Source organism: Peromyscus californicus, unplaced genomic scaffold, assembly GCF_007827085.1.
Source record: "Peromyscus californicus insignis strain IS unplaced genomic scaffold, ASM782708v3 Scaffold_5__1_contigs__length_169319896, whole genome shotgun sequence".
Lineage (NCBI taxonomy): Eukaryota > Metazoa > Chordata > Mammalia > Rodentia > Cricetidae > Peromyscus > Peromyscus californicus.
In genome coordinates, this window is record NW_026294573.1 from 113,050,760 (window position 1) to 113,070,914 (window position 20,155).

The following is a 20,155-nucleotide window of genomic DNA, read 5'->3' on the forward strand; positions in this document are numbered from 1 at the left end:
GCGGATCTCTGTGAGTTCGAGGCCAGCCTGGTCTCCAAAGCGAGTTCCAGGAAAGGCGCAAAGCTACACAGAGAAACCCTGTCTCGAAAAAAAAAAAAAAAAAAGAAAAGGGTTTCCCACAATAAACAGGAATTCGAGATCTGGCAGTGGCCCTAAAGTCTCCTCCAAAGAAGACTGGGCAGTAGACTTCACCTGGAACTTGCTTCAAATGTGGCAACAACAGTAACTGGGTAAAGAACTGGGTCCTTCACCTTGCCCACCATCAGGACCCTCCCTGCCCAAACGGTGGGAAATTGGGATACTGGAAATCTACTGCCCCTCCTTGCCTGACCAAGTTAGGTCATTTCCTCAAATCCCTCCTCTGCAGGAGTCTGGTGGCCAAAAAATGATGCTGCCTGTGGACTTCTGAACCCAACAAAGCCATCAAAATTACCATAGAGGAGCCAAGACTGGCTGTCCATGTAGAAGGGAAGTTTCTCATTCCTAATTGATACAGAGGCCATTTGGTCTATACTTCCTACTCAAATTTATCTTTCTCAGATCTCTGTGATGACCTTGATGTAGCCCTAGCTTTATCAGACAGTTTAGCAGCAGCAAACCAACCTAAGCCATCTCCTCTCCTTAGGCTGCAGCTATCAGATCAGGCCATTCATAACTAAAAAGCCTATTTCACCTTTAAAAACATTTTGGCATTACAATAATTCTGGATACAAAAGATGTGTATGTTATATGCTAGTGCTACAATTTTTAAATGATTTATTTTTATGTTCATTGGTATTTTGCCTGCATGAATGTCTGTGTAAGGGTGTCAGAGCCCCTGGAACTGAAGTTACAGACAGCTGTGAGCCTCCACATGGTGCTGGGAATCGAACCTGGGTCCTCAGGAGAGCGTCAGTGCTCTTAACTGCTAAGCCATCACTCCAGCACTGCCTTTTTTTTTTTTTTTTGTGGGATAGTTTCTCTATGTAGCCCTCAATGTCCTGGAACTCTTTCTGTAGACCAGGCAGCTAGCCTTGAACTCAGAGATCATCTGCTTCTGCCTATTGAGTGGTGGGATTAAAGGCTTGCACCACCATTGCCTGGCTCAATTTTTTGTTTTTAAATTTAAATTGTATGGTAGTTTGAATGAAAATGACCCCATAGGCTCATAGGGACTGGCACTATTGGGAGGTGTGGCTTTGTTGGAGTAGGTATGGCATTGTTGTCAGAAGTGTGTCACTGGGGGGGGGGGGGGCGGCTTTGAGGTCTCAGATGCTCAAGTTAGCCCTGCGGGAGTGTCTCTTCCTGCTTCCTGTGGATCAAGATGTAGAACTCTCAACTCCTTCTCCAGCACCATGTCTTCCTGAGTGCTGCCATGATGATAATGGACCAAATCTCTAAAACTGTAAGCGAGCCCAATTAAATGTGTTCCTTTATAAGAGTTGCCATTGGTCATGGTGTCTGTCCACGGCAACAGAAACACTAACTAAGACAAACTGCCTGAGTCTCTTTAAGTTTAAAAAACAAAACAAAAAAAAAAAAACCTTTAAAACGGGTTCCATTACCTGCCAGCCTGGACTGGTTTCATATGTAAAAATAAGGACTTGTTTTTCTTAGAGCTTCTAGGTCTCTTGCTGAAAAACGTAAACTCAAATATAGGGTTTACCTTGCTAACAGGCTTCATATTGAGGAAGGTAAATTCATAAAACAGATTTCACTATAAAAGTTTTGCTTTACACTATTCCTTTACTTAAAGAACTCGCTTTCCAAGAACTGTTCTCAATGACCAAGCACCTATGTCTCGTGGTAAATGACTGGGTGTTTCCAGAATAAAGAAAAAGAGAAAAAAATTAAAGTTTATGTAGGTTTAAAGAGCTAAGAAAGTTGCCAGGCAGTGGTGGCGCACGCCTTTAATCCCAGCACTTGGGAGGCAGAGCCAGGCAGATCTCTGTGAGTTCGAGGCCAGCCTGGGCTACCAAGTGAGTTCCAGGAAAGGCGCAAAGCTACACAAAGAAACCCTGTCTCGAGAAAAAAAAAAAAAAAAGAAAAAAAATTTTAAAAAAAAAGAGCTAAGAAAGTTACTTAAGGTGTGTAATGCAAGTCATAAAGGTCTGACAAAGTGATTTAAGGTATGTAAAAAATGAGACTTAAAGATGTTACATACAGGTTCTCAAGCTCTTCTTCACCTTTATTCTTTTTCCTAACAAGAAATTTGTCTTATTACAAATGAATGTTTATACTTCTATTATGTTGATTACTTTTCAGGTTTTGTTTTTCTATGACTCAAAGGCATGAGTCTATCAGTACAGATTAGATTACAGATAGTGGTCATGCTAATATATCTAAAACTTTTCTCTCTTTTGTCAACTTTAAAAATTAATGTAAGCTTTTTAGGGAGTGTTGATTTGGACCCATCTGTCACAAGTCAAACCAACCCTAGTACTTGCCTGATCAGTACTTCTGTCAGCCACTATCACACACTTCCCCAGCTATTGCCTATCTCTGAAGGCAGGCTCTTTCCCTCTCCTGGTCTTGGGACTCCTTTCCACCCTGCAACCATCAGGACCACAAGGCAGGTCTCGAAGTTTCAAATGTAAACCCAAGATAAAGATCCCCTAAGCTCCTTAACTTTACATTCTGTCCCAAGTTTGTATCTGTCCCAACAGGCTTCCACTCAGCTGACAGACACCATCTAAGAATCAACCCTGGCCCTGCAACTGCTAGACCTAGGCAGTCCTGCAGAACTGGAGTGGTGAACTTGCTGTCAGCAATGTGAAAGAGAACTGGCCTGCAAACTATAACCTCCAGGGGCTGACTCTGAGGATAGCCTTTAGTCTCTCTTGGGCTCCTAGCTTCTCCTACCCTCCTCAACCCAACGGTAGATACCCTTCTCATAATAATAGTATGATTACACCTCGATTATTCAGGTTTCTTCGGGAGAGAATTGGTGAAATAACCCAACAGTCAGAAGGAATTTCCTCGGGTGTCCTACCATAGTCTACAGGCTTGAACTCCTACTTTGGACCAGCATTCCAGAACCCTCTCTTCTCAAGCCCTAATCAACAATAAGTAGGGGACTCATCACTCCATTATCATCAACAAAAGGCTGTAAAGTTAGGTCCAGAGCACCCTCACCCCCAATGGCATGCTGGTGACACTGTCCTAAACTTTGACCAGGTAAACAGGACTGTTATCAGGTAAACAAGCCTAAAAACAGGTCTCTGTTTATTAGAAAAGCATATCTGTTATGGTGGTTTCCATCCTCCAGGAACCTCCTCCCTTAATCTTCAGGCAAGGGCATCTACTTTGGATCAATCTGGACAGCCTATATTAGCTCAAATCCCCACCCTGCTCACTGTCATATAAAATCTGCTTGCTTTTCCACCATTTTGCTCTTCTCTCTGGCCCCCAAAATACGGCTTCGGCAGTTTGATCCCCAATAAATCTTTCTTTCTGGCCACAGAGCAGTCTAGTTCAGTAGTTTCTCTGTGCCATCACATATACCTACAAGTATCTTTAAAAAGGGTAAAAGTTATACTTATAAAGTATCTTTAGATAAAAGAAGTTTGACGAAGAAGTTGGTGATGCACCATAGAAGCAAGAGATGGCTTTGAAGTTGGGCAAGCCAAGAAATACTAATGATGCTCCAGACTGGAAAAGGCAAGCAAATGGATTTTTCCTGACAGCCAGGCAGAGTACAGTCCTGTCAACATGCCAATTCAACCCAAGAAAATGGTTTTAGGCTTCTAAAACTACAAGAGAAGTCAAGCTGGTACCTAACTATAGGCTTCACCCTACTACTAGTGCTCATAGTATTGGAAGGTACTCTGCACAGTACCAGAGGAGAAAGATAAACATCAACCCAGCTACAAACCCTGCAATCTTCCAATGGTTACCTGCCTGCAAGATACTCTGGTGCAACAGTGGCACAATGTTGTGGGAGTGGCCAACCATTCTCTGATTGGATTTAAGGCCCACTCCATGAGATGGAACCCATGCCTGACACTGCTCAGGTGACCAAGAACTTGATACTGGATAGGCCTTAAGCCTAGGGGAAAAGCAAATGTTACTGTTCTGCTAAAGAAGCATAGCAATAAAATGACTCCTAATGACATTCTGCCATACCCACAGATCAGTGCCTCATTCAGCCATCATCCAAAAAAGAACTAATACAGAGATCCCACAACTGGGCAATGTGGAAAGTGTCAGAGATTTTGGAACACTCAGTCAGAAATGGGATTATCTTCATCAAATCCCTCCCCTACAGGTTCAGGGAGCTATGTAGAAGAGGAGGCAGAAAGACTAAGAGTCAGAGAGGATGGATGACTCCAAGGAAACAGTGGCCTCCAAACACAACAGGACTGATGCACGTAGAAACTTTTAGAGACTGTGATAGCACACAGAGGCCTGCACAAGTTCAATCCAGACAGGGTCCCAGCACTGAGAGGGGAAAGTGAACAGAGGCACCCACTCCTAACTAAGAAGCTACCTGCAATTCATACTCACTTACAAAGGAAAAAGTATTTTTTTCCAATGGAGTCTCACTAGGTATATTAACACCTGTCATGGTAGACCTCATGCACAGCACTAGATGGTAAACACAAAACAAACTCAATGGTATTTTTGTAGACTTTTTTATCTCATGCTTTGGGCTTTGTTTGTCTTACTGGACTTTTGCTTGCATATTATTATTTCTGATTTAGTGTTTTTGTGAGGTTTACTATTTTGATTTGTGTATGAGTTTCTGGTATTTTTGCTTATTTGTTTTGTTTGACTATTTATTTTCTAACAAGAAAAAAGAGAGCTGGGCGGTGGTGGCGCACGCCTTTAATCCCAGCACTCGGGAGGCAGAGGCAGGCGGATCTCTGTGAGTTCGAGGCCAGCCTGGTCTACGGCGCGAGATCCAGGAAAGGCGCAAAGCTACACAGAGAAACCCTGTCTCGAAAAACCAAAAAAAAAAAAAAAAGAAAAAAGAAAAAAGAGAGGTCCTGGAGTAGGGTGAGTGGAGAGGTGAAGAAGATCTAAGAGAAGCTGGGGGAGAAGAAAAGCATCATCAGAATATATTGTATGAAAAAACTAAAGAATAAAAAAGAATGTTAATTAGAAATGAGTAAATTGTGTTTAAAGGAGGGAAAAAACAAAATTATGTCTTCCCCTACATACCTGCAATGGTTATAATTATGCCCCTTCCCTAAATCTAGCAGATGTCTCAAGTACCATTCCTAATTCCCTGGACACCCCTGACTCAACCCAGACCCTGCAGCTCCTGCCATTTTTCTCCTCCAGCAAGCCCTCTAGACTCATTCCTTTTGAGCCAAATGATCAGAGCAAGAAGCCCCCACCCCTATTTATGGTATATGTTTCCCTTCTTGACCAGTGACCTGTATAACTGGAAGTCCTAGAAGCCCCCTTTCTGATTAACTATAGGCACTGAGCTCTCGCAAGACTGCTTCATTTACCCACCAGACCACATGAGATGGTTGCCAAGTTACCAGCCACATTGTTGACATCGGAAGAAAGGGACTTCATAAACCAGAAGCTAAGAAAAAGGTCCTGGGTCAAAAAGGAGGATCTCTGGCTGATAACACTTATTGCATTGAGAGCACGTTTCCATGCAACCAACCCCATTGGGATCCTAACAGTGACCAAGGTAAGGGGGCACTAGACACCTACTGCTGGACTCTCCTTGCTGGGCTCCAAGCAGCAGTATGGAAGCCCACAAACCTGTCAAAGGAAAGTGAAATCATACAGAGGACCTCAGAGCATCCTGCTGTGTTACTAGAGCACTTTTGGGGCTTACCATTACGCCCTACTGACCCAAAAGCACTGGAGAATGGATGGGCACTCAACTTTGCCTTTGTCACCCAGCTGGCCTGAGAAATTAGGAAGAAATTACAAAAGTTAGAGGGATTTGAAGGTATGAATAGGTCCTGGTTGTTGGAGGTAGCTTAAAGGGTGTTTAACAATAGAAAACCAATTGAGAGCCAAAAGGATAAGAGACATACTAGGGCCATAGTGGCAGACCTAAAAGAAAACCCAGATAATAAGCCTGTCCAGCTCAACAGGTGAAAAACAGGCCAGGAGACACACAGGACACCATTAGAGAAAAACCAATGGGCCAACTGCAAGGAGAAAGGACACTGGAAAATGAGTGCCTTATTTGAGGAGGGGTGTGCACAAGCACTACACTTAGAAAAGTGGGAAATGACAGGGCCCATGTTCCTGTGCTTTAAGCCCCCGGGAGCCTAGAATAATACTTAAAGTTGGAGACAAAGCAACTGACTTTTTAGTAGACACCAGGCTGACATGGTCCTTAAGACGCCCCTAAGCCAAATGACTGATCAAAAGATTGCAGTCCAAGAGGCAACAGGAAAAACAGTCTACTACCCCAGGACCTTTATCCATTCTATCTACTTAGTAAAAGGGAAGCAACCAACTTATTCTTGGTCATGCCTGATTGTCCCTACCCCGTTAGGATGAAATCTTTTACATAAGCTGAGAACCACCATCACCTTCTCTGATGATGAGAAGCTGTTAGAATTACTCAGCAAAATATTGGTGTCTTGTCCTCTGTCAGGAGTATCTCCTAGCTTAAAGTCCTGTGCTCAGTCAAAAGATGCAATTGGACTATCTTTGAGATTTACAACAAAGATTCCCAAGGGTATGGGCAATCATACTCCCCCAGGACTGGTCCAACACCAACTTCATATAACTGTTCAACTAACCAGTTTAGCTACCCCCGACCAGATTAAACAATATCCAATGACCCTAGGGACAAAAAAGGTAACTGCAGTCTGTATTTCCCAGCCTCCTGATGCCCTACCAGTCACCCTGAAATATATCTTTCCTGCCTGTGAAGAAATCTAGGACCTCTGATTATAGACCCATCCAAGATCTGAGGAAGTAAATGAGAAGGTCGAGACCATCCGCCCAAAGTCCCAAATCCATAAACTTTCATGAGTCTGATTCCTTCAGAGAAACTGATATACACAGTTGTGGACATGAATGATGCATTCTTCAGCCTCTCATTGGCAGAGGTAAGACAACTCATCTTTATTTTTGAATGGGCAGACTGTGATGGTTTGAATAAAAAACAGCCCACATAGGCCCAAAGGGAGTGGCACTATTAGGAGGTGTGACCTTGTTAAAGTAGGTTGTGGACTTGTTGGAGGGGAGTGGGATTGAGGTTTCAGAAGCTCAAGCAAGGCTCAGTGACTCATTGTCTCTCCCAGCAGCCTCAGCATCCAGATGTAGAGCTCTCAGCTACCTCTCCAGTACCATATCTGCCTGCCTGCCACTATGCTTCCCACTGTGATGATAATGATCTAAACCTCTGAAACTGTAAGTCAGCCCCAATTACACTTATAAATTTTCCTTTGTAAGAGTTCCCATGGTCATGGTGTCTCTTTACATGAATAGAAACCTATACTAACACACAGACCCAGAGGGAGGATACAGAGGGCAATTTACCTGGACCAGGTTTCCCCAAGGATTCAAAAACTCTCCAACTCTGTTTGAAGAGGCACTAAGTGCTAACCTTCTGAGACTATACTCTTAAAATATGTAGATGACCTCCTCCTAACCTCTGAAACGGAAAGAGATTCTAAAAGGGCCACTGAGGGATTGCTGCAAGAGTTATAAGACCTCGGGCTACAGAGCATCAGCTAAGAAAACCCAACTTTGTACATCAGAGGCTACCTATCTCAGAAACCAGCCAAAGGGAGGCAAAAGAAGCCTGTCTCAAAGTAGGATTGCTGCCATCCTTCAGATCCCAACTCCAGAGACTAAGAGATAGGTTCAAGAGTTCCTAGGTGCAGCTGCAGATTCCACCTCTGGATACCAGGGCTTGAGGGACTAGCAAGGCATAAAGAGCAGCACCAACCTCTAATGTGAACTGAGACTGAACATAAGGTGTCTGGGGCTTTAAAAACAGCTCTGACTTTGGCTCTAGACCTAGCACTTACTTTCAGGTGTCTCAAGACTTTTCCATCTGTTTGTCCATGAAACAAAAAGCACTGAAAAGGTGTTTTAACCCAAACTTTGGGACCACAGAAATGCCCTGTGGTATACCTTGGCGAACGATTGGACCCCATAGCCATAGAACGGCCCACCTGTCTAAGAGCTGTCACAGTGAAAGAAGCAAATAAGCTAGGTCAGGATTTTATACTCACAGCACACCACATGGTTGAGGCCTTCTTACGATGAACACCAAACCACTGGCTGTCTAAATGCCTGTGTGACCTAGTACCAGGCACTACCCCTGAACCACCCTCAAGTATAGTTTGAGAAACCCACTGCCATCAATCCTGCTACCATCTTGTCTGAAGACAACTGGCAAGTACTCCCCCATGACTGTCTTGAGGTGACCATGGTGGTCCAGGAGATCTACCAGACCTAACCGACAGCCCAAAAATCCCTATGCACTGTTCTAAACAGTTGGGGCAAACTTCATTAAAGGTAGAACCAAGTACCAGAGCTACCAAATGTGAATGCTCAGAACTTCTGAAACTTCAAGCATTTAGATCAGTAGTCTTCAGCAGCAAAGTTTACTTAATGTGCCTTTTAGCTGCCTTCAGGACACCCAATAAAGAGCTAAGGCTGAATCATAGTGACTGTCGCAAGTAATAAGCAGACTACAGACTTCTGAGAAAAACTTCCTCTAAACAAGAGTCCCAAAAGCATAAAGACTGGTTCCTAAAACATCACAATTTCAAGTTCACTTGAAACAAGCAAGAAAGCAGGAAACACAAATCCCAGTAAGTACTCATCCATGAATTTAAAAAGGGGGGGGGGGGCAGGAGGTAAATAGAACTTTTAGGTTGAGATAATTGAAAAGAATCCCAAGCAGTAAAGCTATGCAGCAAGATCAGAGAAGGGAGAATTTCAGAACACATCCCTTCAAACACAAAATGAAGCTGGTACACTAGAAGTACTGTAAACATGTGACAGATCTGGTTCAGGAAAGAAACACTGATAACCACCATGAATGAAAATAAAGCGATGTCTACATCCAGGTGAAAGCACTGTGGGGGAGGTGGGGGCACAGAAGACACTAATACCTGAATAGAATGTGAAAAGCACTGTCACCATCAAAGTAGCACTACTGCCAGACTTGGTGGCATCATACATGTAATCCCAGCACTTGAGAGGGAGAGGCAAGAAGATTAGGAGTTAGTTCAAGGCTAGCCTTAGTAACAAAGCAAGTTGAGGCCAGACTGTACTACATGAAACTTGTCTTTAAAAAATGAAACAGAAAGGACAGGAAGAGAAGGAAAAGGGGGGAAGGGCATAATCTCACCAGAGACAGAAAAAACATGATGCCTTAAAATTTGAAAAGAACTAAAGTCAGTCCAAGAGCTGAAAGAAAAGAAACAAAAATGCAGCTGCCACACATGGCAACTTACACCTTGTACTAACAGAACTGATGACTAATGCCAGGCCACCCTGAGCTACGAGATCCTGCTTCAAATATCCAACATGGCAGTACATCAAGTGCCAAACAAGGGGCAGAAACATAGTTTACTACCTAAAGAGAGCTCATAAATGCTTAGAAACTAGCCTAACTAAACTTAAAAGAACAGAAGGCCAGGGAGAAGATGATTTAATAGGATACTGATTTTCTACAAACCAAATTCAAAGCTATACACACACACACACACACACACACACACACACACACACACACACACACACACACACACACTCTGAAAACAAGACAAATGTTTCTGAAATTCGTATGCTAAAGCAAATACCTAAAAATATTTAAGAAAATTCTGGCCATCAAGGAGACTTACTTGCCTTACCAGGTATCAATTACAAAGTTGTTGTAATAAAAATTAAGATTAACAGAACAGGAACAGAGTAATAACTCAATTGATTTTACTCAACATCCCAGAAAGAGGCTTTTTCTTCACTGTGACAAAGTATCTGGCAAAAAAAAAAACACCACCACCACCACCACTGGAAGAGAGGCTGACCTTATCTCACAGTCCAGAGGGTGGTCAGGCTATGCCACTCAAGGGCCCACTGCTGGCAGCCTGTCTACCAGCAAGGGGGCCAAGTGTTCAGACACATGAGCTGGGAGGGCACATCTGACATGCAAATCTTACCAGATTCCTCTGCAGCCATTTCTTATTTACCCAAACCTTGTATGTGAATAGGACTGACCTATGAATTTCACACACTAAAATTTTCTATTTTTACTGTTATATTTAGACTACTTCTTTTATTCTATAAGACTAAACCTGGAAAATAATGGAACTCAAAGACCCAAATTCCATCTTCTAAGAGTACTTTCTGCAATTTCTGTCCCCAGCTTCTAGTTTACTCCACTTCTTCCTCCTTTAACCTCAGAAGGTTAAGAATTTTTCCTCCTCTAACAAGGGAGCCTGGAAAACACGGCATACTGTATCCAAATATCAATTAAAAGTTTTACTATATATTTAAGGTACATATAATCTAGCATTATATGCCTGGTGTTCAAAATTATCAGTTTCTTTCTTTTGCTCCAGTTACTTAATTTGATGCCTCTGTAACTTCTCAGTAGTTCAAACCCTAATTTCTAAGGACAGAGTGAATAAAAACAAAATGCAGCAAATGGGAAGGTGTTCCAACATGGGATATAACTCTGTTGAATAGGTAGTTCTTAGTCTTGAACATTCAGAGAAATTTCAATATCATGTTAAAGCACAAGTTGCTCAATCCCCACCCAAGTTTCTATTCAGTACTTGTATCTCTAGCCATTTCCTGAATGTGTCAATTCAATGACACATTTTGAAAAATATGGCTGTATAAAGAACTGGTTATCAGGTGGTGACTGGAATGAATATTTACTGACAGTTACTGACTTAGTGAATAGAGAGCACATTCTCTTCTGTGACTAGAGAGCACAACACCAGAGAACTGTCAGACCCAACACATCAGTGCTGATGAGGCAGGAAAGCTTGAAGTAGAGTACACCACAGCTTATTCCACCTGTGATCTGACCAGTAACATGGTAAAGTCCACGTGGAAAAAGGACTCCAAACAGCAGTTTTTCTTTTTCTTCTTCGATAACCCTTTGAATTTTTCTCAACTACAGCAAATGGCATAACAAGCCTCAAAAGGAAACAAGTGTTTATTTAATGTTACTGGTAGATTTCTAACAAAGAAAGATAACTAATATTCATTTCATATGAATTATAAGAAAACATTGAAAAACTAATTTCCTTTAAAATTAATAAGGGACTGGAGAGATGGCTCAGAGATCAAGAGCACTGGCTGCGCTCTTCCAGAAGTCCTAAGTTCAATTCCCAGCAACTACATGGTGGCTCACAACCATCTATAATGAGATCTGGTGTCCTCTCTTCTGGGTGCAGGCAACAAATTGTACTCTGACCACTACAGGTGTGCTGTGGCATGTACACACACACACACACACACACACACACACACACACGTGCACGCACATGAACTTACTCCAATAGGCTGAAAAATAAGTCCATCCATCTCATGGCTGACTTCTTTGGCAAAATTTCCTTCCAGGAGCTACAAAATAAAAATATATTCTTTAGAAATATAATGATAATTTAAAAATTAGTTTAACTTCTTGCTAAGATTTATGAAATTTTCTGTAATGTATTAGAACTAAGAAACAGGAAAACAGGTAGAAACACTGGGATCCAGGTTAAACTCTGATTTTGGGGTCCTAATTTGTGGCTTGTTCTTTGCTGGCATCTCATTTTCCAACATCTACAATTTCTCTAATATAGTTCATAAGAGAATTTGGCAAGCTTATTTCCTTTAATGTTAATATAAAGTCTTTTGTTGTACTCAGTGACAGATAATCTTAAGGAGGGCTAAGATGATACATGCAGCTTAAGTGTTTAAGTTTCTGGGTTGTTTCCTCTTACTGCTTGGTCTTGGTTTTTTGAGACAGGATCCCATGAATCCCAAGAGCTGACTTCAAACTTCTATTGCTCCTGCCACCCAGTCCCAGTGCTGAGATTCAAGAGCACTCCACCACACCTAGCTGAGTTCCAATTCAGAGGATGAAAAAGTTCTAGAGACAGACAGCTGGTGATAGCTGTACGATAAGGCAAATGCACGTATTGGGACTGGACTAAATAGTTAATGCTAAGGAGGCAAATTTTACTGTAATGTTCTTGAAATTTCACTCTGGTTTTTGTTCGTTTTGTTTCTCCTTCGCCAGCAAATGAGCAGAGTTGGCAAACTGAGATTTTCGTGGTCAAATTTTAGGACTGTTCAAAATTCCAATATTTCTCTTCAATTCTCTCACAAATTTTAAGTGACACAGATGAGGAGGAAATTTCACCAAAGTAAAAATTTACTATGCATTAAAATCTTTGACTTCTTATAAATAAAAAGAAAAATAAAACTCTGAAGTACCATGTGTCAAATATCTACTTAACATTCATTCTGGTCATAAAAAAAAAAAAACTCACAGTTTTGTTAAGTACATAGGACATATTCATGTTAGAGGGAAAATGAAATCATTTTCATATTAATTAACACTAGGTAGACAGACGCACTGACTGACTGATTTGACTTAGCCCAAATATTTGTAAATTAACGATGAGAAAAGTCTAAAACAAAAAGTAAATATCTAACTTTGCTAATCCCTATACCACACCATGGAAAGTTGCCCAATGTCCAGAACCTAAATAAGGAACTTTTAAGAATCCATGAATAAAAGAAATCAAAAGAAACATTTTAAAGCATTTAGTAATGAGTAAGAATAATAAAAGCATGGCAGAATACTTGACTGATCACATTGAAGAGAAGAAATTGGTGAGGAAAAAAAAAAAGGAAGAAGGAGGGGGACATGCTATGTAACAGTTTCTTCAAGATTAAAACATTCCATCCTGCAGGAAGTTCCTTAAGCAGGAAGGTAAGCAACTCAAAATAGCTTCAAGGAAGTCTCTAAAACTAACCAGATTCACTAGGCCCTTGCCTTTCACAGTAAGTAGTAAAAGGCAAAGTCTTCCCCCTTGGACAGAAGGAAGCTGAGCTGCAAAGAAGACGCTTAAGGCCAGACCAGCTGCCTGGACAAAGCAGAAACCAGATGAGCTGCCTAGAAAAGGCTGAAACTAAGTCACTTGGAAAGGACACTCCCCAACCTGTTGAGCTGCCTGCAGGCTGTGCAGTGTGTTCTAGGTTTCCCAGATTTGATAAGCTGCCATCCATGCTGGAGTGAGCTTTAGTGATACAGCTGTCTTTTGAGCCATTTCTGCTCAAAAGACGGACACACACACACACACACACACACACACACACACACACACACACACAAAGTCACCGTGACAAAAACTTCAAACTGGAGAAGACAGGTCAAACCAAACAAGATGAAGATGTATTCACTAAGGATGATAGGTAGTCTTTGAGAGTCAGGCAATCTCCACAAAAAGTGCCAGGGTTACTGAGGAGCCCAAGGATTCTTCAAGTTCAGGTCAGGTTCTACTAATAATTTAAATGACAAGCACAATTTAAAGCTACCATTGGAATTTTATTTCCAACATTACATTTCTAAATGTCTCTAAGGTTTTAGGCTACATGTGGTGATATACTGTGTCCCCCAATATATTGTGTACCCTAATAAAGCTTATCTGAGGATCACAGGAAAAAGCCAGCCACTATATTAAACATAGGTTTAGGCAATGGTAGCACACACCTTTAATCCTAGCATTCTGAAGGCAGAGATCCATCCAGATCTCTGTAAATTCAAGGCCACCCTGGGGAACAGAGCCAGGCACAGTAACACACCCCTTTAATCCTAGCACTAACCATAGAGGTCTGGAGGTCTGTAGAGACAGACAGGAAGTGATGTAGATGGGCAGAGAGAAAGTGAGATGCAGAACAGAAAGGCATATAGGCATGAGGATACAGAAAGTAGCTCTTTTTGGCTAAGGATTTCCAAGTGGTAAGAACGTGACTGGCTTCTTTCTGCTTTTCTGATCATCAGATAAGCTTTATTAGGGTGCGTAATATATTGGAGGACACAATATATCACCATAGCTACACATCCTTCTCTCCTTATCTATATTTTAAGTCAAACCTATTCCTGAGTTATCATGCTATCCTGATGTAAAGCATACTAAGCTTTAATTTCCTGGATGATCAGCAGCTAAATAAGGACTGGTGACGTGGCTCAGTGGGTAAAGCACTTGCGGACAACTTGAGATGGATCCCGGAACTCTTGTAAAGGTAGAAAACGCATACCCTATATCCCATATGTCACCTCCATAGACACATTATGGCAAGCATGTAAACACACGTGTGCACGCACACACACGCGCGCACACACACACACATTTGAACAAGCATCATAAACACATATTACTCATATTATCACAATCATCATGAATACACAAGCATCACACACACAAACACATGCATCATACATGTAACACACATGCACAGACATGCATCATACACATATACTACTAATAAAAAAAATTTTAAGCTAAATAAAAATAAATTTTCATTCATTTTTAGATAAATATTTTTAGATAAGTATTTCCTGACTTCCTACCAATGCTAAAAACAAAGTAATGGACATTAGGGATACTATAATATATGTCTCTGCCAATGTACCTAATACCTTAATTTTAGCAGGAATATTTAAATGTAATGGTGTAAATAAGCTATTTCTCCCTGTCAATCTTTTTTCAGACACACAATTCTACTTAAATTATCTAAGATATTTTTAAAGCATTTCAAACCTAAGAATTTAATTTGTAAATATTTAACTGGTAAACCCCTCAAAGGAAATTTGCTGTGGAATACGCAGTGAATTGTCCTAAGCTACTGTGATGGCAAGTTTAAACTGTCAACTAGACACAATCTAGAATCCTGTGTCTATGAATCATTCAGAAACCAAATCATTATAAATGCATAAGCAGAAAAAGATAGTGCTTAAAATTAGAAATATGAGAAATAAAATAGAAGCTGTAAAGTTACAGTGCATAAAAAGGAAAATTTTAGAAATATTTTTTAAAATATCAGCATAAGACTATAGTGAAGTAGAAAATGGATCTCCAGTTCTTCTGCGAATACAAATTGGCATTATCAATTCATCATTATCAATATCATACAGAAAACAATATTTAATGCTTAAACAAGAAAAGAATAAATTGAATCCACTCTTCAATTCTAGTTTATTCTATACACATTTTTTTTTTTTTTTTGAGCAAACAGCCCATACAGCTTCAGGTGACTGCCTGAGGAGACTCAATACTGTAGCTGGTGACTTTTTATGAAATCTTACTGCTCCCCTAAAACCCCAAGTTTAGTTTTAATGATCCCCACAGAATGGAAGCTTGGGCTTACCTGGATATTAATTTTTAATGTTTTTTATTCCCCAAGTCTAACTCTAGCTCCAGTTAAGTTCATCTACTTTGTCTATATGCTAAATGTTCCTCTAACTAGTAATGAACTGTCACAGGTAAATTATCTTTCCTGCTCACCACAAAACTAATATTACTATCTTCTCTAAAAATTAATGATTTGTTTACCATTGTATAACAATTAAAATCAAACTGTGTCATTAAAAGTTTAGCCATTAACATTTATACATAGGTTTTACATTATCTTTTTTTTTAAAGATTTATTTATTTATTATGTATACAGCATGTATGACTGCAGGCCAGAAGAGGGCACCAGATCTCATCACGGATGGTTGTGAGCCACCATGTGGTTGCTGGGAATTGAACTCAGGACCTCTGGAAGAGCAGTCAGTGCTCTTAACCCCCGAGCCATCTTTCCAGCCCTACATTATCTTTCTTTAAAGTACATTATTACAATTATATTTATAAAAATCTGGCAAATCTCAACTGAAAAGATAGAAAATCTGAGCAATTTATGATTGTCAAATAGGCAGGATCCAGAATTATGTAGAAACAAACCTCTGTGCAGTCTGTGACATAGTATCTAATTGAGGTAACTGAGGTGGGCAGTACCATTCCAAGGGGGGGGGTGTCCCAAATGAATAAAAAAGAGCAAACAAAGTTGGGTGGTAAAAAGGGGAAGGATAAATCTGGGAGGAATTGGGGAATGGGAGTGAATATGATCAAAATACATTGTATAAACTTCCAAAGAGCTCAAAAAATTAAAAATTAGACATACATATGCAAAAATTTAAGAAACTCTACCAAAAGACTAAAAAGCTCAAATTGACTAGGAGATACATATATGAATCTAAATCCTGAGTAGCACATCACACCTTCACTGTCCTGGCTATATTACAGTAGACAAAATGAAGAGGCTGTTAACAGTGCTAGGTTGAGTCCTCTCTTCCTTTTCTTCTTCCTCTTCTTCTCCTTTATTTTTCCTTCTCTTTCTTTTTTTCTCCTCTCCTCTTCCCAGTTCATTCTAAATGACTCATTGTGAGCTGTAGCTTTTTTTTTTTAATGAGAATATGAACCAATGATCATTAATCACAAACTATTCCAAGAAACAGAGAAGCAGCATGATGTTGTGTCCACACAGAGAACACGTTAAGAGGAGACCCTGAGCATCACCCTGGGAAAGACGGTCATCCATGTTCCTCTCAAAAGCTGAGCAATGGAACTTGAATTACCAACTAAAAAAATAAATAAACTTTACCTTTCTTGAAATATTGATGTCAAAAAATTGTTTAGGTCTCACACTAAATGGTTCCTGTGTTTTGTCAATGAGCCCAGTCTTCATTTTTTCATGTCGTGGACTTATGATTTCACGTTCAATACACTGCAGGCGAATATTAAAATCACAATCTCCAACGGGTTGTGCCTGAATGAGAGAACATTTTTTTTTAATTTGAACACTAACAACTATATTATCAGCATAACTGTCAAGGCTGCAACACTATACACAATACTATATACAATACTATACACTATACAAACAGCAATCTTTGGAGATGTCTAGTGAACAGCTTGCACACAATAGATGCCCATCCCAGTAACAATAGACTAACAATAGCTATTTTTAAATTGTAATTACATATGGCAGCAAGAGAAAATGTCATATATCTATTATAAGCTGGCTCAGATTTCAAATTGAATTAATATATTAATATAACTACTATATTTTACTACTTAACTATATTACTAAAAACTAAAACCCAAATTTGGTAAAGTATAAGTACTCAAAATAATAGCATAGTTACCTACTGTGATCAGACTTCATAGCATCAGTAAGAAGACATTTATTATACAGATACATCCTCAATCTAAAAGCTAATAGTAAGTTTACATATGTTCATGTCCTATCCAGCCACATGGTGTATATAAACATAGAAACACATCCCCTGGTTGACAGTAATTGTCTAAGATAGAAAGTACAGCCTTAACAACTCCTGAAAACTTGTGATACCGTCTCTACCTTCTTGTTCCTCTTCTCCAATCTCTATTACCCAATCTAATGTTTCACAAGAGCGTCAGCACATGCTTCAGGGTGTCTTTTTCTCAGCTTTGGAAGGATGACAACTTTTACACTCAACTAAGAACATGGAGTGAAAACAAACTGAGCAGGAGCTAGGAACGATTTCTAAGATGTTTTCTACAAAAAGGCACAACGGCCGGGCAGTGGTGGCGCACGCCTTTAATCCCAGCACTCGGGAGGCAGAGCCAGGCGGATCTCTGTGAGATCGAGGCCAGCCTGGTCTATAGAGTGAGTTCCAGGACAGCCAAGGCTGTTATATAGAGAAACCCTGTCTCAAAAAAAAAAAAAAAAAAAAAAAAAAAAAGGAACAACGACTCATAAAGGATATTTACTGAGGAAAAGTTAATAAACAAGGACAAAGTCCATGTAGGACCCTCTCTATACAATCCCCACCACGGTGGAAAACCTAAAGTGATAGGCTTGCATATTAGGCCTATTAGGAGTACTCAGATACCTGTAAAAGTAGCAAGGCACAAACAAGCCTTTTTTATTTTAATGAAGATCTTAAAGTAGTCTAAATCCTCTACTAAAATACATATTATGTGACCAAAACAGGAACAGAGGCAGATCACTGTCACTCCCACAAAGGAAGCACTGGGCAGCCAGATGTATGTAGAAGCATTGAGAGCAGATGGCAAGACACACTCAATGCAGTGTGTTGGGCTCCTTTCCATCAGTCACTCCTCACTTCCAAGCACTGCCCACACTGGCAACGGAGTTCTTTAAAAGGAGTAAAAATACTATCCCACCATCACCATACCTGAAATCCTTAAGTGACAGTCTGTTACATTAAAATCTAAGTTCAAACACCATAGTCAAGTAACCTGCCACCCTATCACCAATCTACTGTATGACCCACTCCTCAGCACACATCAAGTATGGCAACAACCATCTAATGTTCCTGACTCCATCCTTCAAGGACTCAACAACAGCCAGAGAAGGATGAAGTGCTCCCATCCCTCCAGCTCCACTCTACCTCTTACAAATCTTCTTGTACTACTTAGAGCACTACCATGCTGTTTCTGTTTCTTTACTTTTTTTATTTTTATTTATTTATTTTTTTTTTTTAGACAAGGTCTCACTGTGTAGCTTTGGCTGGCCAAGAACCTGCTATAAAAACCAGACTGGCTCTGTCTTTCAAGTGCTGGGTTTAAAGGTGTAAGCCACCATGCCCAGCCATATTTCTTTACTTTTCTATTCACCTCTACAGATAAGCAGTCTGCAAGTTGATTTTGATATTAAATCCAATCTAAACATATACCTAACAAATGTAAACAATATATGCCATTAACACTAATAATTTGTATGCAGGTACAACTGTATAGTAAAAGGCAAACCAAATAGAATAAATGCATTAAAATAATTTTCCTCTGTTGTTCTCAAATTCTAATGAACTGCTATAGAAATGGCATAAAGAGAAGAAATCAAAAATCAGTCTTATTTATCTTTATATTGAATAGCTATAGAACCTAGCATATACAAGATGATCACTTAAATTCTTTCTGAGGAAAATAATAAAGGAAAGAACTAAAAATATTTTAATTAAGACTTTGGCTTTCTAACCAGTAACTTGAGCCAAATTAACTTGCTGACATTACAAATCACCCAGCATCAGGTATTTGGGGGCTAGCAATATAAATTAAGACTAATAAAGCAATGCAAGTTCTATAGTGGTTAAATAATAAAACATACAATGCTTTCCATTAGAAATCCATCCTAGCAGTAGATATGTGAAAAATAGGTGGCTTTAAATCAGAGGTGCAGTAACAGACATACAACTAGTATTTACTAAATGAGCAACTGTTTAGGTGAAAAACGTAACTAAACCATTTATAGGCTAAAGTATAGATGAATTTCTTAAACAAGACTCCAAGCACACTTTTTGAGAAGGTCTTCACATTAACACATCACTTGTTTGTGTCCATAGACACTGACTGAGAAACAACACTGCTTGCTACGCACAGAACCAAAGAAAGGACTCATTTTCAAAAGGAATAATCCAACACATTTCTAAAAAAAAAAAAAGATGAACGAACAACCTAACAGAAAACCTAGGTGAAAGAACTAAGAAGATTTTAGTTCTTTCACAGACAAACACACATACATTAAACACACACACACACACACACACACACACACATACACACACACACACCCCTCTCCTGAATACATCCCAACAGTAAGAATTTTGTCCTAGAGAAACTTACATTATGTATACAAGAAAAAAACTTGAGAATAAAAGCAAACAAAAGAAACCCCACCGTATATCAAAAGAAATGATCAATTCTATTATAGAGCACAATGTCTAGCAAAAATTCAAGTGAACTAGTTAACTCTTCACACATTAACCAGTAAATTTCAAGAACATAATGGAAAAAATTAAAATTAAAAAAAGATCACAGATTATATAGCTAACTCTAGAAACCTTGCAAATGTATGCTATGAATATACACAGAGGTGGGTAAAGTGTTTAAAAACATCCATGGAGCAGTAAACATTAAATTCATAGGAGGGGGATCTTAAGAGGAAAGAGACCTAAGAACAGGATGAGCCGTACACACAAGTTTGCTCTTGGACTTATAACTAATTATTTCTTATCAAAAAAAAAAAAAAAGTGTAGAGCTGGACTCAGTAGATAAGATGCATGCACCCACATGAAAAAGCAAGGCAGGGCACTACATAGCCTGTGACCCTGACACTGGAGGAAGCAAATCCCAGGGCTCTCTGGCCAGCCTGCCTAGCCAGAACAAGGAGC

General features: G+C 39.8%; 1 protein-coding gene across 6 annotated transcripts in view; it reads right to left on the minus strand.

Moving 5' to 3' along the window:
- Positions 1-20,155, minus strand: part of Rngtt (RNA guanylyltransferase and 5'-phosphatase) — a 217,531-nt gene that overhangs the window by 137,497 nt on the left and 59,879 nt on the right. For all 6 annotated transcript variants that reach the window (XM_052716753.1, XM_052716748.1, XM_052716749.1 and 3 more), the window contains exons 11-12: positions 16,582-16,746; positions 11,437-11,505 (exon numbers count right to left, since the gene is read on the minus strand). In XM_052716753.1, coding sequence (XP_052572713.1) covers positions 11,437-11,505; positions 16,582-16,746 — 234 coding nt within the window. The remainder of the gene's footprint in view (positions 1-11,436; positions 11,506-16,581; positions 16,747-20,155) is intronic.